This window comes from Gadus morhua, chromosome 15, assembly GCF_902167405.1.
Source record: "Gadus morhua chromosome 15, gadMor3.0, whole genome shotgun sequence".
Taxonomy (NCBI): Eukaryota; Metazoa; Chordata; class Actinopteri; order Gadiformes; family Gadidae; genus Gadus; species Gadus morhua.
Genome location: NC_044062.1, coordinates 14129986 through 14154953, shown reverse-complemented (window position 1 = coordinate 14154953; position 24968 = coordinate 14129986). Strand labels below are relative to the sequence as shown.

Genomic DNA, 24968 nt, shown 5'->3' with positions numbered 1-24968 from the left:
GTCTTTCGCGTCATCTTGTGGCGTTCCGTTTGTTAGTTACTGGTTGTCAAGGATACCAAATTACTCTCTCGCTGCATACAGAAAACGTCATTTTCATTTTCAGTTGAAATGGATGAGATTGGGAGTCTAGAAGTCAGGTACATTGAAAGATTGACTGTTCAAATTATTATTTGTGAATGTATGGGTAATGTAGCCTCGTCATTATAAAGGAATAGCTACTTTGTCATCATTGATAATATTCGTAGTATTAGTTATTTTAGTCTCTCAAAAGGAACTTCATTAAAATACATGAACAATGACTTCATTTGGGTTGTTTTCTCTCCCCAGGTGGGCACAGGGGTTTGCAAAGCAAAGAGTGGTGTTCATTGACACGATAACAGCATGTTATACGTGTGGAAACCACATCGTTTTCCTTAACATTGACTCCAAAAAGAGAACTGTCCTCCAAAGCCCTGGCAAAGGCATCGGTGCATTCACAGCCAGTGGGACTTCTAGGGTTTTGGCTGTCTCTGAGCAGAGGCTGAACCCTTCAATATTCGTGCTCAGCTATCCTGAACTCAAGTTAAAACATGAGCTGAAAGGTAGTAGCATTATTTATAAATCAGTAATGAACAACTCAATATTGTACCTCAACTCTCACAATGTTAGGCCATAACGTTAAATTATTCTCTTTATCTAATTATTGTTATATATATTTCTAGTAATCTTGGAAGTGTATTGTGATATATTTTTAGTTTAATCTCTTTTTAAATCATTATACTGTCCTGCCTACTTCCTCAGTAACTTCCAATCTGTGATTTAGGAAGTAACAGAGTGCATTGTCTGTCTGTTCAATGCAATCTCATTGATTATAAACATACTTTTCTGATTTTACCATCAGGCACAGCAACGCTTGACTATACTTCTCTGGCGTTGAGCGATGTCGGTCCATACTTATGCTGCTATTCCTCTCTGCCAGATCATACCATCACAGTGTGGTAAATTATGAACATTAATATTTATTCCACAGAACAATAAGATCAGAAATATAATCTGTACTAAATCTTATTGACAACTCTTCTGCAGGAACTGGGAAAACGCAGAGATAATCTGTACTCAACCACAAGCTGGAAAAGATGTAATTTATTTGGTTTTCAACCCAATGAATTGGCAGCAGATATGTGCTCTGGGTTCAAAAACCCTCACAGTGTGGAACATCGAGAAGAGCGATACACATCACATCCTGATGAAAAGGTAGGTATGTTTAGTGGGAGGATAGGGGATGGCTATATTTGACTGCTGTTCTAAGGCTACTTGGTCTAATCTCCAAGGTTCACAGCCAACCTGTAGACTAACTAGAGCATGAGGCCTTGGCCCCCACTATAGTTGCTTGGTGCCCCTAGGTTTAATAATAAATGATATTCATAATAATTCATAATTCATATGTGTAAGGGCTGGGGACAACTCTAGCAAGTTGTCTCAATTTCCACAACAGCTGGTAGAAAGCAAGAGTAGTCCTTACTTGAGAAAAGGTTTGTGTAGCAAAGTCGCTGATACCCGCCACACTCCACCTAGGTGACCTTTATTTTGGCTCCTCCAGACAAAGGACGCAGGGTAGTGATGTTTAAAGGCCGGTTTATTCTAAAGGTTTGAAAATTAGACATGGCCTGCTGTTGTTGCCATCTGGGAGAACTCTTCTAGTATGTGGAGTGGGCTGGTTTAATTCCCTCCAAATTATTTTTACATCAGTACCACAGGGTTATCATACCTAAAAATAAAAGCTCCCAACCATATGTCCCTATACCCTCCACTGTGACCCGCCAACCCAACCTCCCCCTCCTTCCTGGAGACTGGAGGCCTGGGATGCCACCTTGCCTTGCTGAAGGTTCAACGGACGAGGGGCTGGCAGGGCTGTCTTGACGGGCTGGGTCAAGGTTCAGCTGGGCTAGAGTGGTAGATCCTCGGAGGGCCCGGACACAGCCTGTGGTAGGCCCACCCTCTACCCCATCTCCCTCATGGAGCATGGGGCCTTCTTTGGATACTGTCCTTGCTGACAGAGGTGTGGACTGCTTCAGGCTGACTCCAGGGAAGGCTATCCACAGACATTTGCCTGTGGTCGCTGTGCTACCTCCCCCAACCTCTTCTGGGCTCCACTGTGCTGTTGGGGAACGGGCAGCTGCTGTGTGTCCCTGAAGAGCCGTTCTGGGTCCCAAGCAGTCTGGAGAGGCCCCAAATTGGACACCAGTGTATCAAAGTCTTTGCTACACACCGCCTAGGTGACTTCTATTGGGCTCCTCCAGACAATGGATGCAGGTTGGGGGTGATAAAAGACAGGTTTATTGTAAAAGTTTGATCATGATACATAGCTTGTTGCCATCTCAGAGAATTCCTTGAGTGCATGTGGCGATGGTTGGTTTAACCTCTGGCTGGTTGAACAGGTGTGCAGCCAGCCCCAGCCCCAGAGTCCTATCCAACTGGACCAGAGGCTGCCTAAACCGGCCATCATCCACACACTCCCACAGACGGGGAATCATTCAGGCGATCAGGCAAACAAATCCAGCATGAGAAGACAAAGGTGTAATCAGGAAAACTAGCAGGGATATAAAAACAACAGGAACACTAAACTCTAGAAAAAAAAAAGATGGGACATTTGACATGAAGAACAAAGGCGAACTGTCACTTGGAGGGAAACATGCAGACTAGGCTGGTGTAAAAACTGGCAAAAGGACTCAATTGCAGCTGGTAGAAAACAGGAGTAGTTTGTGACGCAAAGTCCCGGCTGCACACCACCTAGTTGACCTTTATTGGGCTCCTTTAGACAAAGGGCAAAGGGTGGTGATGAAAGAATGGTTCATTGTTACTGTTTGATTATTATATGGCCTGGGGTGGTTGCCAGCTAGGAGAACTCCTCTAGTGCGTGTGGAGATAGCTGGCTGAACGTCTTACACTGATTACTCAATGTAATTGAGCAGAGAGTTATCCCTACTCTGCTCAATGTCCATTTGGTTATCAGAGTAATAGGTTGTGCAGCCAATGACTAGGCTCATACTAACAAATGGCATGCTCCCCTATACCCCCAACACCAAATCCGAGGTTGGGGGTAATCCCCAGGCGAAGCCAACTCCCCCCAATCCCCCCCCCCACAGGTTTAACAGGTGAAACTAACCACAGCATTGGTGGACAATCACAGAGGTGGCAAAAAACAAGGGCAGGAAGTGAAGTATCTAAATCGAGAGATGTGAGAACAACAAAGTATAACAGGAAGCGATGAAAGAAACAATCAAATACATAACTCTTGAGATGTGACAACATGAACAGAGTCATAACCCTCAAATGTTGCAGTTTAACGGTGTTGCTAGAGCTTTGGCAGTATAGCCGTTGGATTGTGAAATATTAACTATTATCATTAAACTTTGTTTGGTTGTCTTCCAGAGAACTTCATCTCCCAGCAGCCGATGGCTCCCTGATCGAGAGAGAAGGCCCGCCCTCACACATTGTGAACGGCAGGCTCACCTACTGGGGCCCTCAGATGCCAGCGTCTGCTATAGCCGGCCTAAAAGGAGTCAGGGCAGATGGCTTTCTGGTAGCTCGCTCGTCGCTCTGAACCCTAGTAATAGATTATATGGATAATAAAGGGAAAATAATGATTCATTTTGATGTTGTTGTTGTTGTTGTTGTTGTGGTTTCAATCCAATTTTGAGGCCTTCCAATATTTTTGACTTTTGTGTAAAAGTCAATATTATTTGAAGGTTACTTAAATATAATCAGCTTGTTTCGTTTGAGAATTTTGCCGTTTGTTGTCATCGTCCAGGGTTTTCGGTGATGAGTGACGAGGCTATTTGTTAGTTTATTTGCCTATGCCACAGGAGCGTAGGACCCCCAGACTGACCCCACTGGCCGCATGCTGGACCCCCGCCGCTGAGCTCTACGTAGGCTGTCAGGAGGGGTACCTGCTGCTGGCCAACCCGGACGCCCCTTCTGTCCGCATCCTGTACAACCCCACAGGTACCCCCCGCCCCTGGAAATAAGTCTGTGTTCATAGCAGGCCTATTGGTTGGTCGGGTGGGAAACCTTCTATAATCTTTACGGGAAAACATGGCGACTCAATGGAAATGCATTGTAAATGCTACCTGGGTGCTAACTAACGGATTGAGTTGTCATGTTTTCCACAGTTTCTAGAAGGTTTATTCACCCAACTAACCAATAAGGCGATAACGTTGATCAGGTGCATCGATACACCTGCTGTTGAAGAACACAGTCATGTTTTATTTTTATGTTGTTACTTCAGCTCCTGATGCAAACCCTGAACTCAAAGATGGTGGGTTCCAGAGTTTGGCTCTTCACAGTGATGGCTTGTATGTTGCAGGAAAGGTAATTAATAGTATTTCCCTTTCCCATTTCTGAACAATATAGTATAGTTCGCCATGTCAATTTAAATTGACTATGCTATGTCCTGTGTTTTGGGATTGAAGATCCTATTTGCAATAGAATGCCTCTGAAAATACTTTGAGGGGTAGGAAAGGTGTAGTGGTAAGGGTGTTCGTCTCCCAGCCAAAAGATAATGATGTCCACAAACCTAATTTAGGAATCTTTAGGCAAGACGCCCCTCACCCTCTACCTACTCCCCAATACTTGTATCTGAATTCACTGTAAGTCACTTTGAATGAAATAGTGGGCTCATGAGTGCATTGATGTCACCAGTGCTTTGTCTATTTCAGGATCATCTCCTGCACTGCTTGAAGGTAAACGGGACCAGAGTTGAGATCTCCCAGACGCTTGAAGTGGAGGAGGCCATCAGGACCATTGTCTTTTCCCCTGACTACAATTCCTTACTATTGGTCTCAAGCTCGGTAAGCTTGAGACCGGTTGGTTGTCATCAAAAATGTGTTTTCTGTAACATAGTTATTCATAATGTTTAACCAAATAAATGATTTCCATAAATACAATTATAAATGGATATCTTAATTTAAGTATATACAATTTGTATTTGTTTAAATACAAATACAAATTTCAGGACTTTTTGGTTTGTTTTGTCAAACGTTAACATTGATCAACCTCCTCAAGGGGCAGATCTACAGACACCAACCGCTCAAGCCGGGTTCGATGGAAAACATCCTGGATGTCCTCACTGGAGGCTTTGTAGCTGCAGCTTCCATGGGCCAGGATACGTTTGTGGTGAGAGAGTTCAATAAGAGGACAAGCAAAATGTGGCCTGGTGATTTATTGACTAAAACATGCTTTTAGATTCTGTTTATCTAATTGATCCCATACATTGTTTAAATTATAACAATTGATTGTCTAGAAAGGACAATATATATATGATGAGACAAACTTCATTAAGAATATAATACCCAAAAGTAGAGCAAGGCAATAAAAAACCTAGAAAGATATAGATATGCAGAAAAATATACATACTGTATTTATATGCCGTCCTGTAGTATGTTGATATGTGTGTGTCTGATCATGGTGTCTGCAGTCATTGAGGGAGTGTGGTGAACTGCAGCAGTGGTCCTCTGAGGGCGATCTGACAGGGTCACTATCCCTTCGAACCCAGGTCTGATTCATCACGTCCCTACATTTTGGACAATTCCATTTAGAGACTTGACAGAGGGTTTGATTATTGTGACAGAGTCGTATATGTCGTCATTGACAGAATCACAATAACCAAACCCATGCACTTCTTTCTTCATTCATTCAGTCATCTTTCTTCATAGTATTCATCATTCCCTCCCCTCATTTTTGTTGTGCGTACATGTCTGAGATATGTCTCGGTTTAGTCACACTGTGCACACAACAAAACTTAATTCTAAACAAATTACCTTCAAATAACTTATATTGAAACCTTTATTTATTTATTGCGTTAAGCGAAACGGCCTCACTTGCACATAGCCTAGCTATACATATGATGCCCTGTGTGTGTGTGTGTGTGTGTGTGTGTGTGTGTGTGTGTGTGTGTGTGTGTGTGTGTGTGTGTGTGTGTGTGTGTGTGTGTGTGTGTGTGTGTGTGTGTGTTTAGGTCTCCTGTCTAGCCTGTTGTCCTGCTTCCCACTATGCTGCGATTGGAACCCTCTCAGGCCACCTGTTGTTTGTTGATCTGAGCAGCGCGGGGCGACCGCGCCTCGTCCTCAAGATCCATCTGTACCGCAGGCCCGTGGACTGCCTGGTGTACATACCGCTCCATCACGCACACACAGACACACACTTGCATTCACACATGGTCTGAGGTTTCACACATGTGTTCATGTCCTCTCATGGGCGAATGGAGCACAGATGTGTAGCTGTTAGATGTTATATGTTCACTTTTGTTAAGTTAAGAAATGTAAGATGTACTGGTAAGGGAATGTGGCTTACGTTACCGCAACACAGTTATAAAACATTTAAAAAGTGATGGACATTCAAAAATGTGTATAAAACAAACATATGAAACCTATCAATAATCGAATAGATATATACAATACATCAGTACATATGTTGGTGTGATATGATTGTGTGTTTGTGTTCCTATTGCTTTGTGTAACAGGTTTGACGAAGGAGGAAACATTCTTGTCTGTGCGTCCGATTCCCACATCTTCCTACTGGACGCCAAACCGTCGAAAACATTTGCGGTCATAGGATACACAGGTAGGGCCCATACACGGGGACACTAACAAATGTCCTCTTATTTTCTTTGTCTGGTCTGTTACCAATATAAATGACCCAGACATAGACGAAATGATGGGTCGCTCCCTCTTTGGCAACCCTTTTAAGTTGTCTTCCATGTCACTGAGCGATTTTATTTTAATTTGCAGTTAGGGGGTAAGGGTACCCTGCTCAGTGCTTACAGGTATGGATGTATACATATGGTAAAAGGCCGTGGGAGTCAAAAACCCTGACCCTCGAATCCATTCCCACCAGCATTGTTAACACAGTTTACTTCCCCTGCTGTTTCAGTCGCTCCCGGCAGGCCCGTTCTATCCCTGTCCACCCAACACAAGAGAGGTTCTGAGCGGGTGCAGGTTCTAGCGCTGTGCCCCGGACCCAAGGACCCCAAGAACGGAGGGGGAGGAGGAGGAGGAGGAGGAGGAGGAGGAGGAAGTCTTTTCCACCTGCTCTCTCTCTCTCTGAAGGAGCTTTCAGGTATTCCACCTGAGGACACCAGCCCACCTCTCTGTCTATCGTTACTTACGTTACTGCATTTGTTATCACTACTCGGCTCAATGTCCATTTGGTTATCAGAGTAAAAGGATGTGCTGCCGATGACTAGGCTCATACTAACAAATGGCATGCTCGATCATAATCATCGGACAACTGAATGGAAATGTTGTGGACACAATCACACGTGAAGGATCTTTCTTTGTCCCTCCAACAAAAGATAAATGCCGGTTTAGTTGTGCTAAAGGTCGGGCTGGTGAAAGAGAGGCACAAAAGAAGAGTTGGAACGGGTTTGCATTTTTGACCAGCGAGTCGTCCACGTTGTGCTCCTGTTCCCAAACGGCAGGTCCAAGTTGCGCGGACGCACACGGCCGTCTATCTGCAAACACTTTCCAGGCGAGCACGTATGAGGCGCCACGTGCACTCCAGTCATGCGTGCTGGGCGTCGGGGAGATCTTTGCGTGCTGCGAGGAGCTCAAGACTTTGCAGAGATTTAAAGTGTCCCAGGTGGGGGTTTTACAACAACACGCCCCTCTGTTGCCACATGATAGCCGTCGGTCTCTGTGGTTTGCCGTCGTTTGTGTTTAAGGCCCTGCGGCTTCTCTCATGACTGATGTGTCGTCGCTTTATTAGATTTCACTGAGGTACTAAAAGAGACAAGAGTAGAATGCATGGGAGTATTTACAGGAGGATAATATTTATTTAGGAGTTATAAGTTGTTGTACTACGGTTGGTTTATTGATTATTATTTGGACTGTTTATGTTTCGGGTGCACGCTTTCTTGTAATTATTGGAAAGCTTTAAACAGTTGGGAACATTTAGAGGGTAATCTGACCGAATATCATTATTTATAAAAGCGCCAGGCTGCACTTTGTGCATGTTTTTCAATGCATCTACCTCACACTAAGCATGAGTGTGTTGTTAAAGTTGAGGTGGTAGGGGAAATCCGGGCCGATAATGTAAAAAACAACAACACAGAATCAAAAGGAGATTCTCTAAGTCAAAGCCTTGGCTCTGGGTACCCAAGGGACGACCCGTTGGCAAACAGTACATAGGCACTTGGCAAACCGTCTTGATTAAAATCTGGCGTGCCGCTGATGTGGTAACCTCAATCCCATTGGCTGCTCCTTATCTGGCAGGATGCAGGCGGTGTTCCCGGGCCAACGGTGTGCCAGCTGGGGCCGGAGGAGGAAGTGGAGGGTCATCCTCTGGGGCCCAGCCTCCTGGCCCTGTCCCCTCACGGCTCCTGGCTGGCGTCGGTGGGAAGGGACGGCCTGCTGCGACTGCGTACCACCGCCGCTCTGGTAGGGACAGGTTGATGACTTCCTGTTGTCTGGACACACTCCTGCTGTGCGGAAGCAGACAAACTGCCATGTTGGTGCCGTTATGAATCACGAGTTTTGTGATTTAATCTATCATTTTTAAATGGGAGCAGTGGCTGCTGTTATGCAAAGTGTCCTCAAATGACCAGTTTGCACACATTGTTTGCATGGGTAGGGCAGCCCTTACCCTAGCAGTTTTGAAGTCTTGCCCCACCAGTTCAACTGTCAGTGACCGACTTGTGAATATAATAAATGTGACAGTGTGTGTCAGCAGGGTGTGTTTCATATTAATGTATGTGTTTGCAAAGCTGGTTTATTTCTGGTCTTCTAAACAGGATAGGTACGCTGAGATAGAGTGTCACTCGTGTCGCCTGGGAGGCGCTGGTGGCCTCTCCTTCTCTGCCGACGGCCAGACGCTAGTCACTGCAGGCTTGGGGGACGGTTCCCTTGTCTGCACTAGGCTGAGGTGAGGAGATTGATTTTATTTTAAGAGTTGAGCAGATGCTATACCGCACCTCACCAGCAGAGGGTGCGGGCGCGCCCATGACAATGTCGGGCAAAGTCAGCGCAGACTCTTATCATGTAAATGGCCTTTCACATGAAATCCTTGAAAGTCTTTTATTATGATATTTGATCCCCAAAATAGTGTAAACTTTATTGGAAACTCCAGCAGTTTTTAGTGTGTCCAATTGTTTTTAAACTTTTGAATGAGAAGTTTCATCAGCGATTCAAGGTTCCAATTTTGCAAAGTATTTTCAATGGAATGTAAAAATCCACAAAGGAAATCCAATGCACTGTAGCAGCAGGAATGAAAACACACCATATAATCATGGATTAGTTCACCACAAGGGTGGCTTCTAGGGCGGGCTCTCTGTATGTTTAAAGAAAATACTTTAATTGTTTTGGATACATGCCAAAATAATGAAATAGTATCTTATATAATAAAAACATCATGCATATCAATGACTTAAAATACTGCAGGCAGGAATAGTAGCAATCAATAAAAACATACAATTATACAATTAATTATATTTATTGCTACTACTACTGTAGTGACGAAAACATGCTTGAAGAATAAAGTGAAATGTATACGTTGTCACCGGATGCAATGTATTTTTGTATTTCAGAACTGAAACGTCTGGCAGCTCAGAGGCCGGAGAAGCCACATATTACTGCCAAAGTGCCGCTCGGCAATTGGAGAACGTCCTGAAAGTAGAGAATGCCGCGCTGGGGGCCATGACTGAGGGCCCCCAAGGGTCCTTGCCTCCTTTAGGCTCCCCACGCCCAGGGACAGAGGAGGTAACCCATTCAATGCCACCGCAAAGTCAGCTGTTAATGTCTGTAAACCTATGTAGATGAATCCCTTAGTATACAAGCATCTGCATTAATAAGTACATTCTCAAAAAAGTATAAATGCATATATGCATTTATTCACTGTGTGTCATTGATGTCAGGTTATCATGCATCACATTCATACTTTACGAATTAATCAGTGAAATGTTATCTCCTTGTGCTCGACACTGTGCCAAGACGAGGGTGAAGTCAAGCAAACACTAGACATGACCACGGCCCTGCCTTAAGCTATCCCAACTATATGACGGTAATCCAGGTTTCTGAGTGTGTATATACTTCACCAAAACACTGTGTCTTGTCCTGTTGAACCACTTGGAGCAGCCATCTAATTATATTCATAATACTGTAGTAAAGTCTGGAACATTCAAACCTCCTCCCTCCTCTTCTCACACCGTCCCTAGAAATATGTTTCGGATTTCATGCAGAGCCTCCACCTGTTCAACAGCTGTGTGTGTGTGTGTGTGTGTGTGTGTGTGTGTGTGTGTGTGTGTGTGTGTGTGTGTGTGTGTGTGTGTGTGTGTGTGTGTGTGTGTGTGTGTGTGATTGTGTGTGTGTGTGTGTGGTTGTGTGTGTCTAAGTACAATTTACATTGTAATTCATCGTATTCATACTGTCTTGTCTAACACCAAGTGGCTCCTGTTTTTTCTAGGTCAGTGAGGTCAGTGACGCCACGGAGATGTCACCAGAGCTGGACGAGGGGGACCCCAATTTGACCTCCGACCCCACCTGGCTGGAAACCAGAGAAGAGGCGGTGAGTGTTAAAAACATATAAACGGTTGTGGTATTTATGAGGACCGGGTGGAATGTCCCCACGATTATCAGATACATGTGTGTGTTTGTATGTGTGTGTCTCTCTGATGATTCTTGCAATTTCTGGGTTGTATCTTCATGGTCAAATGCACTTGTGCGTGTCTGTGAGTTTGTATGTTTGTGTGAGTGAGTGAATGTGAGAGTATGTGCACGTATGAGTGTTGATCCACGCTTGGGCACACACATTTCAGCCGAAAAATACGAGCTGTTTCGCTGTGGGCGCATTCCTTCGATGATGTGCAATACTTTGATATCTCCCGAGATCATGAATCGGTCATCAATCAAGTAGAAAACACAGCGGCGCGGCGAATGCCTACAGATCAAGATGAAAATCTGGAAACTCACTGCTGTGCAACAATCAGTTCTGATAACAATACACAGAGGTGACACTCCCCATGTAGTGGGTTTCCTACATGTTAGTTTGCACCCACATGGGAAACAAGCAGTCTGTTTAATCACCCTCCTGTGCCACTACACGCCTTCCAGCTGGGCGCTAATCGTTCGTCTACATTTCTGTGATGTAGGAGCTCCGTGTGTGTGTAGCGCACAGGTGTGTTTGCCTACCGCGCGTATCTCTGCAGGGAGTGATGATAGATAAGACGTTTGATTTATAATATCTAGACTAGGCTACTGTATGGAGTTTCTAACCTATAAGCGTGGATGTTTCTGTTTGTGTCTCATAGGTTTTGGAGGCGGAGCAGCAACGGTATTCCGAGAAAAAGGAAGAAATAAGAAAAGGCATAAAACAATTGCTTGACACTGTGAGTGGATTGAATTAGAGATTTTTGTTTGATGTTCAGTTAAAACGCTTAGAAACTTCAAATGAGGGCAGCGGTCTCATCACAATAGTGAACCATACACGCAGCTCCAACCCAACCCATAACACATGAATACAAAGGGTTAGATTTAGACTCACAGCTTTTTCCAACACATTCCTTAGCACCTCACAAACAGCGTTCAAATTAAAAACAGAAGGTAAATTGTTTGTGGCTGCAAAGTTATTTGCACAGCTTCGTGCTGAGTCACCTTGAAGGTTCATCATAGTTCACCTACTGTTCTCTCATTTCCTGAAATATGAATGTTATAAGAACCATGCAGGCCTTATAGGTATAACTATAACGGCAGACTAAAAACATACATTAGGTGTTGCTTTCACCGATCCCTACGTGGATAAGCGTCTCTCAAAGCTTTTTGGGTCGTGTTCCGTGATTAATCATCTTCCAACGAAGTGGAGTAACGGTAGTCTGGACTGACCTCTGTCCAGAGTGGGGAGAGGATGCTGGCGAACGAGGAGCTCCCAGATATCTGGCGTCTGGACGGGCACGAGTTCAACTTGGACGTGGGCGAGCAGAGGAGGTTAGAGGTCGACGGAGAGCGGGAGGTCGCCACGGTAACGCCACACAACAGATGTCTATGAGTCATGAGCTTACTCACCATGTCGGCTTCTGTGTGTGTCCGTGTGTGTCTGTGTGCTTCCTTGTTTGTCTGTGTGCTTCTGTTTGCTTCTGTGTGTGTGTGTCTTTGTGTGTAGAGGGGGATATGGGAAGCTGTTATGTCGTACTGTTATGTTGTTATTTTTCCAATTTCCCGTCTGTGATTAAAAGATAAGAGTACAAACTTAACTTATTTTGACTTGATATAAGGTGACTAATGAAATCGAGGCCCGGAGCCCAGCCTTGTACTCATGCCAGACCTAGTCACCCTTTTGTTGTGTGTGTGTAGAGATGGGAAGAGTAATCTCTATGTTGGTGTGTTTCCCGGTATTTAAGGTGAGGGAAGAGATAGAAATGGGGAACCTGGCCAAAAGCTACCTGCGTGAACTCCTCAAAAGAGACTGCTGGGACTCCATGAAGGTGAAAGGAAAGGCCATCAAGGTAGGAGGAGCCAAGTCGTTAACCGATCATAACGTGCCTACCAATTAAAGTAGAAAAATTAAATAAGAGTGTTTGAATTATAATTATTAATATAGGACCCCTATATTTTATCACCATGTGGGATATTGATCAACAATTACAAGCCATTTAATAAATCTACCCTCCAGCTACATCACAAGGGAGATTGTCAACCCGGATGTATGATGTATGGATCAGCCTACCAGTTGGTACAGCCAACGGCCAGGCTGGGTTATAGGCTGATTTATCCATCATATTAAAGGTTTTTAAAGAAATGCAATTCACTACCACAGGGCTTCCATTCTGACCTTGAAGTGAAGAACTATCCGATGAAGGAGCGAACAGGGAAAGAACTGGACGATCTCCTCAGGGTGGAAAGTATCAGAGCCATAGAGACGGCCAACCGCATTGTAAGCAGCGTGCGCACGCACATGCAAACGCACACACGCACACACACGCACAGGCACACACACACACACACACACACACACACACACACACACACACACACACACACACACACACACACACACACACACACACACACACACACACAGTTTCAGTTTAACAAGAACACAGAGTCTGAGGGTTTGGATGCCAGCAAATGCTCCATAGCCACATGTGCTGATTTGGTAGAAATTAATCCAGATGTTTGCTGTTTTTATATGCAATGCAGAATGGCAGCCTGTGTTGATCCATGGCAGTGCCCTGGTATGACCAACATACAGCCTCAGCGATAGTTTGGCTTGTGTTTGTTTTCTGCATAGACGCAGCAAGGCAATTACATTTGATGTCTCCGGTTGTTCCACTTTAATCACTTGGATGTGAGTTTCGTGGCTAAGCCAATCAAGATGTCATAAACAACTTTATGAACGGAATGTTGTGTAAAACTTTAAAAACAAACATTGGGTCTGAACCTATGACCTATGAAAGGCCACAACGTTCTAAATGCTTGAGAAAGGCCCAGAGCTATTTGGGCCCAGTACACCATCTCTTTGGCCTCCAAAGACAAGAGGCTTACCATTGACCCTGCATTGCACTGCAATTACTTCTATATTTAAAGCCACAGGGTCGTTTTTCCAAATACTCGTTCCAATTCCAATCATTCAAGACAGCCTTCTCTCACCCTCCCCCTGAAACCTGCAGACCCAGAAGGACGTCCCGCACGGGAGGCCCAGCGGAGGAGAGGAGGGAGAGGAGGGAGAGGAGGGAGAGGGGGGGGGGGTCCGACGTCCAGGCCGCAGCTCTGACCGGGAGTTTCGCGGGCCAGCTCGGCTGCTCGAACCCCCACCTCTACGATCAGTTCAACCTGCACGTCACAGAGCAGAAGATCAACCAGATAACTCTGCTCCAGGTCTGGGAGCCTTGGTACACTTTCTAGATCCATCCCACCGGTTCTTAGGTGTAATAAAACGATGTTAGGATTGATTTACTGCTTATTGTTTAGTTGGATGCCGGCATCACACAAGAAAAACATTGGATATAACAGTAAGCATCCACTGAAGTGAACAGATAATTAAAAACATACATGGTTAGTATTTTATGTTTGTACTGTTGCCTATGTTTTATGAGCATCGTAGAGCCTTGGCGAGCAGTCGAGAAGTGGTTAGAGTAAATAAAACAATATTAGATATTCCGTACATGTCCTGCCGGCATCTAACCATTTAATTCAGGCAGGATCTAGCAGTTAGGCTACCAGAAGGTTCTCGGTTCAATCCCTAATGTCTGCAGTCTACCTGTGGACATCTTTGAGCCAGATGCTTGAACCTCTACCAGCTACTTAATGACAATTATCTGAATCCACCATAGTTGCTTTGTTTTGAAGCGACTGTAAGACTAAAGTAGTTCAACTTAATCATTCATTCCCTGGAAGAAGGGATGCCACTTCTGTGTTCCCTCTCACGGTTTCTTCCCTCTGGGTTTGGGGGGACTTTTTCTTTGGAGCCCTGTAGAGAACTAAAATAAGGGCTTTCTAAATGAAAAGTGACCTGACTTCCCCTTAGGATGTGATCTGCAGAGTCAAGAAGGCGTTCAACGGCGAGTTCGACGGCGTGCGCAAGCAAAAGGAGCAGGAGATGAGCCGTGTCCGGGAGAAGAACCGGCGCATGGCGGAGATCATGGGGGATTTGGAGGCCAACCGGGAGCTGTGGGAGCCTACCCTCGGGGACAGCGAGCAGCCAGAGAGGGCCCTCACTGTGGAGGACTCAGAGGTGGGCCGCCCCTCCCCTGGAGCTCCAGGGACACTCCATAATGGAGATAGTGTCTCATTAGAGGCCTTGTTAGGAAGGGAGACAACTCATGAAACTTGACTTCACTGTTCTGTTTATTCTATTGAGGGGCTGTTATATAAACAGTAGTGTGGGTGGGTGGGTTGATATCTTTTAGAAAGCGAATGCGATCGATGCTATGCCATAGCGTCAAGCTAAAACAAACCCAAATGATATGCACCATATTGATAACCTCACACCCTCCCTCCCCCACCTCAGATAACAGTAGAAAAGTACCTCACCCCGCAGCAAAAGAAGATTGAGGAGGAGAAGAAAAAACTGGAGGAACAAATGCTTTTGGCTGCCAAGGTATGCAACACTAAATGTGGTCTTACTTTCATTCCTGCCACCCAATCTTTTATATATTTATCCCCCCCCACCTTTGAATTCCTGCTCTGCAGTAATTACGACGGCTGCTTTTTCGTTTAATCGTGTTTTGTTGGTTGCCATGATGCCTGAGTTTGCTTACTTATAAGCTATAGATATTTGACAATGTATGTTTTTAAATTTAAAAGGTGGGAAAGTGTTAAAAAGTCTAAAGCCCGGCAAATGATTAGTGGCAGAAGATGACTTGGTGGGACCCATGTCCCAGCAAGTCATCTTCTGCCACTGCATAACAACTTTACAGACTGGTGTTGCAACCATTTTCAGATGTAACATTTGTATGAGTGTATTTGATGGGTGACATGATGGATGTGTTGTTGTCCTCCCAGGGAGATAACTCCAGAGACAGAGCGCTGGGGGACATGATGGGAGGGGCCATTCAAGTCAAGAAAGAAGACATCTTGAAGAAGGTTGGTAAAATTCCTTCCAACATTGGTTTCATGATGTTGTTCTACAACATCATGAAAGTGTTTTTGCTTACTTTTGTCCAATGGTTTTACTTCATATATGACCATTCTTATCTGGCTATTAGACTGACTAACTAACTCTGCAATTACAAAAAATGAGAAAATAAAAATGTTTTAGAAAAGATGTACACATTTCCGGAAGCAAATAAAAAAGACAATCAATTTACACTTCCCTTCAGAGCTCGCTCAACAAAACAAACCTTCACGTCCTAATGAAGATTTTAGTCAAAAATGACCGCTGGACAGAGAGAACCAGAGCAAACAGAGCAAATCCCAGTCCTCTAATATTCCCCACACCTGTAGGAAGTTATTCAGCCTGAGTTTGCTGTGTGCAAACCGGAGCTGCAGTGGAGCGACGAGGAGAAGAAGATCTACAAAGACTATGAGAAGAAGGCCAAGGATCTCAGTGAAGAGCAGGACAAATACAAGAAGGTATTTCATACATCGACACATGGTCCTATCAACCTATTATCAGAACTGCTGGCTCCGGCCACTTCAATGAGACATTTCATCTATGTTTCCATATCATCACAGACACTGGAAAGTGAAATGAAAAAAATGCAGGCGTCCATATTGGAGTCAACACAAGGGTTTGATGAAGTCTTGGCCAAACTGTTCGAGAGGAAATTGAAATCAGAGACAGTTATATACCAGGTGAGATAACTTTTACACAAGGCATAGGTAGAGCAAGGCATTAACAGTGCCAGGGTTAGGGGGTTTATTCCCAATGGGGCCACCAACGGTTTTGTAAGACGGTTTGGATCAAAGCATCTACGTTTTAAATGGTTTTATTAGGAGGAGCTGAAGATAGCCCACCTGGTGTACTCCATGTTGATAGAGGAGGAGATAAGGAACCGGGAGAGAGAGCTGGTGCTCAGCATGGAGAGGCGGAGGGCAGACAAGGTAAGGCTGTTTATATAACCCTAATAATGCTGCCTATCACAGTCATGCCGCGTCACAAAACGTATTTACGACCGCTTCTCACAGATCCGATTTTTAATTGGGTAGGATCTTCCAACAAGGCTTGCTCACATCTCAAGGGCAAGAACAAATTTGGCGTGGCACGCCAAACCTTCACCTTTTATCATTGCAATTAGCACTCTCTCTCATTCTACTTTCACTGGAGGTCTAAGAGCTGCTTATTCACATGTGCAGAACGCAATCGTGGAGGAACTGAGGAATGTGAGCGAGGGTGTGGAGCTCTGTCGAAAAGCCTATGACAACGTGGTGGCTGAGGACAGAGTGAGTGGCGTCAGAGAACCCCAAGAAATGCACATAAAAAGCCATATCGTAAATGTATTTTGGTTAAGCATGGGTGAGTAATCTGTTGACGTCTCCGATAAGCTTCTGGACAAAGGGTTTAGGAAGCAGTTCTTCGATGTTCAAGCACATGTTGTGGATCATCTCTATAAGCTGTTCAAGCACAGACCCAGGTTAGTCATGCTCAGTAACTTGTTAGTCAATTATTAGCAATCCACAGTGTCGGATATTGCCAAAAATGAGAAGAAAATAAATGTATTTTCAATAAATAAGTTGTCTTTTGGATTAAGGAGGGGACATTAATGACAATGTTTAATTTGTATTAATCATATTCATATTTTAATCAGTTATATAAACCCAGAGGTGCCCAGCTATAGAGGCAGATTTAGTGAGATCCGGCTCTAATCTCAGAACGTTTCCCTCCCCCCTCCAGAGTCCAGAGGATGAGGGACCAAGCGGACAACAAGCCTTTTAATAAGCGCTTCTCGCTGGGCGGGGCGGCCAGCGACGGCCTGGGCCAGATGCTGCAGGCCATGGAGGAGCTGGACTCCCCGGAGAACACCCCGGCTGGCCTGGAGCCGACCGTCTGGGAGCGCTTCTGTCTGGTCCGCAGGGCCAAGGTGGAGGGCGAACAACAGGTAGTGTCGCATTGCGTGTGTTCGGCTGTTCGATTTTACAGTCACTTTCATCTCGCATGGTGTGCATTTGGGGGAAGCAGGTGTTATATAAGAATGTTTATTGCAGGTATACAATTTCAGCTTATTGATACTAAATATTTACAGCACATGAATCTTTTTCTGGGTAATTTGGGGCTTCTGGGGTTTTACAATGAAAGGTCTGCTGTTTAAAGGGTGATATAAAAATAAATCATTCGTTCTATTCCTGGAACTGCGGTGTAATGGAATAAGACAAAAATGTGTTAAAGTCGAGTCCTAGCCAACAATAAACAACCCAGATGAATCTGTACTTGCTGAAGTGATGGGACAATGATAGGAGCTGGCCAAGCTAGAGATACCACCTCAATGTGTCTGACCCCAGGTGAAGGTGAAGGCCCTGACCCTGGCCGAGATGCAGGCCTTTCTCCAGAAGCGGACTGATGAAGACGAGACAGCAAAACATGAGATCCAAACTCTCATGGATGAAATCAACGGGTATGATTTTGTGTTATTGATAAAACACGGACTCCATCAAGGTGTTCCAGTATCTAAATAAAGTGGAATAGGAATATAAATGGGATAAAAATACATGTGTTTGAAAATCCTCTTACCACTGTGCAAGATGTAAATAAGTAAGTAAGTACAATTTATTTATAAGGCACATTTAAAACCAGTTTTCACTGGCCAAAGTGCCGTACATGGTGCAAAAAGGCATATAAAAGAACACGTACCACATACATAGACAGTACATGAAAAAACATATAAATAAACAACATATCACAAAAGGGGAGGAAAGGCCAGGGAGAAGAGGTGTGTTTTGAGCCTAGATTTAAAAATGGTGACAGAAGGAGCGTCTCTAATTGAAGGCGGCAGTTCGTTCCAAAGGCGGGGGGCAGCCACAGCAAAAGCCCTGTCGTCCCTCTGTTTTAATCTAGTGTGTGGAACGTGCAGGAGGCCCATACTACGTGATCTAATTAAGGGACCTGGGAGCTGAGTGGCGGTGGATGAGCTCTGTGATATAGGGCGGGGCCAGGCCATTTAAATGAATTCTGTGCTAGATGGGCAACCAGTGGAGGGATGCTAGGATGGGGGTTATATGATCCCGCTTTTTGGATCCAGACAGCAGCCTTGCTGCGGAGTTCTGGACCAGCTGAAGGCGAGAGAGGAGTGATTGAGGGAGTCCTAGGTAAAGGGAGTTGCAGTAATCCAGCCGTGGTGTAATGTGGGCGTGCATTACTTTTTCCAGATTGTGAAATGATAAATGATAAGCTGTGTATTTAAAGCAAACTGCATGAAGCATGATTCCCAAACACGTGCAGAACCATGTAAAAATGCATTTTACTATAAATTGGTTAAGGTGTTCGACTCCCAGCTGAAAGGTTCTGTGATCAAACCCCATTCCCCACAGTCTCCCTCTAGGCGTCCTTGAGCGAGATGCCTTAATGCCAACCGGCTCCTTTATGTCATGTATTAAATAAAACGTACTTAGTATTTAGTAATGTTAAGTTAATTCGCGAGTGCTATTTTGTTGCACTATGCTATGTCTTTCCCTTAGCATTGTGTGAATGAGATGCAGCAGCTCTCCCCTTCCTCCTCAGCCTGCGGGAGCAGAAGGTGCGCTTCCAGCTGGACCTCCTGGTGCAGGTGCTGCTGAGGCAGGGCCAGGTGGAGGTGGAGGTCAGCCCTGCCCTCTGCATCCCCGACCACAGGGACTCTGTGATGCACCACCGCAGCGTGGTGGAGGACCTCAGCGCCAACATCAAGGTCTACACACACCACAGGGTCACATGACAACGCTGAGGCACATGACTCACCGTTGAGTCATCCTGAGAGGAAGTGCACACTCGCACACAGACGCAATCGCGCACACACACACACACACACAGAGACAGACACACACACAAAAGCACAGCCTTATAAGTGTATTGGAAGAGGTGACTGGAAAGAGAAACAAAACAAGGATGCTGCATAACTAACACAGAGACACACACACAGACACCCACACACACACAAATACCCCTCCGATGCAGTTGGTAGATAATACAGATTTATTGCAAGGCAAATGTCGTGTTTATTTTTAGATAAACATATTACTCAATTGGCGTATCAAGAGGTATCTTCTCAGTGTACGAAGCGTAGACAACGAATGAACGGTGAAACGTCTGGCCATTGTCTCTGTAGCAACGGCCCAGACTGAATCCACACGTATTTCCAGCAAACGAAAGACCGTTAATTTTTTAAATGACGCATCGATGGCTTGAAAACATATCCTAATAAGGCTGTTTTTTGGCTGACGTTCAGCCAAAGGTTCCGGGATATAGCCCCACCGTAGCCAGTCTAACTTGTAGGTACTTGTAGGCTTGATCAAAAGGCCCTACCTGCTCTCTAATGGCATGTATCAAAAATTCACTTTCAATATATTTGGATAAATGTGTCTGCTGGAGTTCTGGAAAGTATATGGTAACAGAGTCCATCGGCATTCAGTGTCCTCCATTTGAATGTGAATCCCTCCTGGACCCTCAGACGCTGGGGGGGCAGAAGATCGCCACCATGGTGGAGTGCAAGGACTTCCGGAAGGGCATCATCCAGCTGGAGTGGGAGCAGCGGAGGATCCAGATGCAGACGGAGCACTACGATATGCAGACCAGGGACATCCAGAAGCTGCACCTGTCCAAGGAACAGCAGGAGGTCACTTCAGATAGGACTCATAGACATGAAAGATATAATACATGCATCCTTTTTTAATCATGCATGTTTTATTGTACTCTTCTTTTGGCAGAATAGTCAGTCTGCAGTTGAAAAAAAGGCCATGTTAAAAATAGTAGAGGTACAGGCCGAATAAAGGTGTGTATTTTCTCCCCACAGTATTTAAACCAGATGGATCTTGAAATGGTGGACCAGGGTTCTAGTCTGGAGAAGCACACCGCCTTTGATGACAAGGTAACAAGAAATATGTTACCTTGATATGTGGTGAAATCTTCCCAAACCAAATCTGGTTATACATATATATATTGTTTCAGGTGTCGGCATGTTTCATAACAGAATGTTATTAATGTCTTTCGACAGAGTCCTCAGGAGAAGATCAGACAGGTGTCCATGCGGGCAGCGATCAAAGCGGAGCAGATTGCTGTGTTGGACCAAGAGTTGGCGGAGATGGAGGTGGCTGTGTCTGAGAGGAGCCATATTTATGACTCCACAGGTACAGTATCAACCAATCAGCGTTATTATTAGAGCTCTTAACAAGGGAAGCCACACTACAATTCAATCAAGTAAAATATTTAAGAATTTATGTACTTTGTTTTTCAATTTCTATCATCATGAGCAGAGAGAAATGATACACCACAGCAGGGGTCACCAACACAGTGCCCGCGGGCACCAGGGCGCCCACAAGGACCACATGAGGCGCACACAGGCCTGTTCTGAAAATAGCACAACTCATTCTTGAACAACTCTTTCCCAACTTTTTTAAGTCATTGTTGATAATTATTGTGAGAAATCATTAACATGATCAGTGTCTTCACATAGATGATTATCATTAATCAATATTAATAATATATAACTAAAGGCAAACTGAGCAAATTTGTTATTTCAGAAGAGTGTATCAAACTGGGTGCTCTTTGTATGACTCAGTACCCATGAAGTAGCTCTCAGGTTCAAAAAGGTTGGTGACCCCTGCACCACAGGATCAATCAAGTCATTCATTGATTAATAAATTAGTTAAGTAGTAAGTAAATTAATTAATAATGGGGTTCAATTAGATTTATTTAGTTTGAAACATTCACAGTTGATGGTGACTGCTCCACACACTAAAGCTGTTGTCCTGAGTTCTCAATAACTTCAACATTAATATACTTCAGGACACATGGCACCTGTGTTCTTGTTACGCATAATATAAGATGCAATTACGTTTTTTTCAAATACACTGCAGTTTCCTCTCCATTATTCATATCTTCAGTTTCATATGATATTCAACAGATCTTGATGTGACTTGAACATTCACACTTAATACTACTTGTACACACATTTCCTGCATACCATTGCTTTTAGTGCCCCTGTGGCTGCTTCAATGACAAAACCAAAGCGGATCAAATGTGCCGGCTCTGGTCTGGTGAATAATGAACCCTCTGTGTTGTGTCTGTAGCCGTGGAGGCCGACCAGGGCGTGGAGCGGGAGGCAGAGCTCTACCAAGAGATCGTTCAGCTGAAGAACTTGAAGCACCTTGCCAGAACCCAGGCCCAGGAACTGGCCCTACTCCGGGAACAGCTGGAGGTCTCCAGGATGAAGAACTTTCCCACACTCAATTAGTTTCAGAACACACACAATGAAAACACAGGATGCATGTCACATGGTAGAATTGGGAAAAATAATTTATTAATACAGACAAAACGAAACAGTTAAAGCAACCGGTTCCTGAAACTGTCATGTTGTAATGGTTTGGATTTTAATAATAAATATATATAAGCATGTTTAATCTGTAAATTCGTCTTCTAAGCGGTCAAAGTGCAGTATCTTGTCCTCCAGACCAAAGAGGTCTATGAGCTGAGCCAGGCTGGCTTTACGTCCGTCTAGAGGCAGGTCTGTCTGGAGCTGGTACAGTGCAGCCTGGGAACATCCACGCCACTTATCGATCAACGCCTGGAGATGGGCCAAGTCGTTCTGTAAAGCGTCAAGACGCAAACAACTTCATAAACCGCATTTGTAGTAAGTCTTTTAGCAGACAATAATATCATAAGTGACTTACAGTGAATTCAGATTCATGTCATTAAAGGACGGGTAAGGGTTAGGGAATCTGGCTCGAGGATAAGATAGGTTGGGCTGTGGATACTGGTAGTACAACACCATAGAATATGCTGACTAAACTGTCCTGCCCAACAATAACAAATTAGTGTGTTATAAGATTAGGGGCAGGATAGTGTCATGGTTAAAACAGTCAACTGGTTCACGGTTCCTTCCTAAACCAATTTGATCATCTGCAAGTTACAAGCATCCTTGAGCAATATGAGTCGCTTTGGCTGAAAGAAAACAAATAATTGTTATTGTATAATAGAGCTGGAGCACGGGGTCTACCTTGCTTCTGTATACCTTCACCATGTTCAGTCTGCGCAGGTCGTCCATCTTCACCCTCAGCTCTCTCCTGAGCCGCTCTTTCTGGGTCTGCCGGCCTGCTGGCAAGGGTGGCGCCAACTCGGCTTCAGAAAGACCACCCGAGGTCCGTGACTGAACTTGAATCTTCTTTTCAGCAACATACCGGTGTCCCGGTGTTTTGGTTACGATCACACTGGGATCTGCCACGACTTGCAGTCCATCATTCTCCTCATCCTCATCGTCAACGTCAACACAAAGCCGTTTGGCCACAGAGGAGGGTGTGGTGAATGAGCGCCTCGATCTACTCAGTCTAGCCTTCAGTGATGCACTGAGATTTTGACGGGGCTGTTGACCATGCCAGAATATCTTAGTTAGAACAGGGTGTACCAAATGAGGGTAACATAAATAAGACAAGGACATTCCGGTGTGACAGCAGCAAAAAAGGGCAGTGTAAATCAAACAGGAGTAACGTTATACAAAAAAAACATTTTATAAGCACGGCACAAATGACTACAGTAAATACATATTTTGAAAAAAAAAAACACACAATATAATCCAAAACAATATATTGTGATCTAACAATATAGATCAACAGTTATTAGATGGAGGGATATTTTTGTTTGCAAAGCAAAACCATAGACGGTTTTGCTTCGTAACGTCACGTAACAATTGGCGGAAGATGATTTGCAGACGTAAAAACATAGAATTAGTATAACAAATGGCTGACAGGTCACTAAATTGTCCGATTGCTTACCTTTTCACTTGTGACTTCAGTTGGGGTTGATTTAGTTGAATGTAAAGGTGTGAGCGACACCGTCCTGTCTGCTTTAGGAGTGACGTTACCTTCCATTTGGTACACCTTGTCTACACCAGGTCGTCTGATAAAGTTAACACTATTGTTAACAAACCAAGCAGTTTAAGTTGACAGTGAACCTCGTCTCGTCTTTAGACATATTAGCGCACATTGATACAACTCATTAAACTATCATTTGAGAGTTGTGTTGTCGTTGTTGTTGTTGTTGTTGATTATAACTCACATTATTTCACTAGTTCCTCATTTCTTCGGTTCAAGAAACCCGCGGAAATTACAATCGCAACATCCGGGGATTGGGCATTGTGGGTGTTGTAGTTCGGTGGTTTGTAGTACATTGGCATTTTAGGTTTAATGCGTAAACTAATTGTATACCGCCTATGGAGACTTATAGTCTATGCATGTAAACTATAAAATATATACAAATAAACCTTAAGCTCATTTTTATCATATAAAAAACTCCGAAAAATAGAAATGTAGATAAATTATTAAATTATTTTTAATTATTAATTAAGTAACTGATGATGGAACGATGAGCATTTGTCTGATGATGATTCATTGCTGCGAAACAACACCTTGATTCAAACGTTTAAAAAAGGATTAAAAATGCTGACGTTGCTCCACTGCACTCTATTCAGTCTTTGTTTTGGATTATAGTTCCTCTTCATTCGTTTCTTTGGCCTTCAGCGGGAAGGTAAGGCATCTTGCTGGGACTTGAACAGACCAGTGGACCTGCTCAATGTCTGCTTTTTCACCACCCCAGGGAAAGCGGAATTTAACATTGTATAATGATGAATCTCATAAGCCTGTAGGGGAAGGGTAATTACTGCTCATGAGTTGGTGACTCATTTTCTTCCATGCTTTTTACAGCTCATGAGCTTTAAAAAGAAATCTGAGATATGATACTTGAAGCACTCACAAAAAATGTTATGGTTTAAATTTAAACACACTGCTCTCCTGGTGTTGCTACCTTGTTAGGAAACTCACAAGCTTTTGTCAAACCTTTTGATCATCAAGGCTATTGATTTTCTTGATTTGTACCATTTAACTAGAGCATGGGATTTTATTCAATACAGTTAATAAAATAATCCCTTAAAGTGAAATTGGATGCCACCACATTAACCAAACAGCCTGGTAGTTGACCCTCACAATCCAGAGCAAAAATAAGCACAACTATTGCACACAATAAATTGACCAAAATAGTTAGTAAGGGTGGGTGAATCGATGGGTGAATCGATAGTTCAGACAGACAGACAAACAGACAGAACGACAGACAGACAGGTAGATAGATATAGAGATATATGGGCATACTCAAAGATGGATAGATATATAGACAGACAGACAAACAGACAGATAGACAGAGAGATACATGCTCAAAGATTGATTGACAGACAGACGGACGGACGGACGGACGGACGGACGGACGGACAGACAGACAGAGACATTTTTGGGAAATGAACAAATAAGAGATTCATTGCACCAGACACTGATGTGTGATAAAAAGGGAGGAGGGTCAATACTGTGTCATATATTCTCGGTCTGTCAGCCATG

The 24968-nt window shown here is 44.1% G+C and overlaps 2 protein-coding genes across 4 annotated transcripts; one reads left to right on the top strand and one right to left on the bottom strand.

Annotated features, from left to right (window-relative positions):
- Positions 1–27: 27 nt before the first annotated feature.
- On the top strand, positions 28–22000 carry cfap43 (cilia and flagella associated protein 43). The gene is made up of 38 exons (XM_030379296.1): positions 28–137; positions 328–581; positions 881–977; positions 1066–1233; positions 3412–3562; positions 3846–3984; positions 4268–4350; positions 4698–4829; positions 5044–5154; positions 5456–5533; positions 5996–6144; positions 6500–6600; positions 6910–7095; positions 7457–7617; positions 8250–8414; positions 8768–8898; positions 9560–9731; positions 10435–10536; positions 11279–11356; positions 11860–11985; positions 12365–12469; positions 12781–12906; positions 13671–13841; positions 14491–14697; positions 14974–15063; positions 15468–15548; positions 15909–16037; positions 16140–16259; positions 16401–16508; positions 16761–16847; positions 16950–17038; positions 17299–17503; positions 17904–18016; positions 19120–19285; positions 20045–20209; positions 20387–20461; positions 20588–20720; positions 21663–22000. Exons 1-38 carry the CDS (start codon positions 109–111, stop codon positions 21824–21826), a joined length of 4947 nt encoding a protein of 1648 aa, XP_030235156.1. The 5' UTR covers positions 28–108; the 3' UTR covers positions 21827–22000.
- On the bottom strand, positions 21871–23739 carry sfr1 (SWI5-dependent homologous recombination repair protein 1). Of its 3 annotated transcripts, none has more exons than XM_030379295.1 (4): positions 23644–23739; positions 23361–23484; positions 22604–22951; positions 21871–22177 (listed from the first exon to the last, which is right to left on the bottom strand). In XM_030379295.1, the coding sequence occupies exons 2-4, from the start codon at positions 23454–23456 to the stop codon at positions 21989–21991; spliced, it is 633 nt and encodes a 210-aa protein (XP_030235155.1). In that variant the 5' UTR covers positions 23457–23484; positions 23644–23739; the 3' UTR covers positions 21871–21988. The 3 variants fall into 3 exon arrangements, with proteins under 3 accessions (XP_030235155.1, XP_030235153.1, XP_030235154.1); XM_030379293.1 differs by having other exon boundaries at positions 22589–22951; positions 23644–23738; XM_030379294.1 differs by having other exon boundaries at positions 23361–23704.
- Between the last annotated feature and the right edge of the window lie 1229 nt (positions 23740–24968).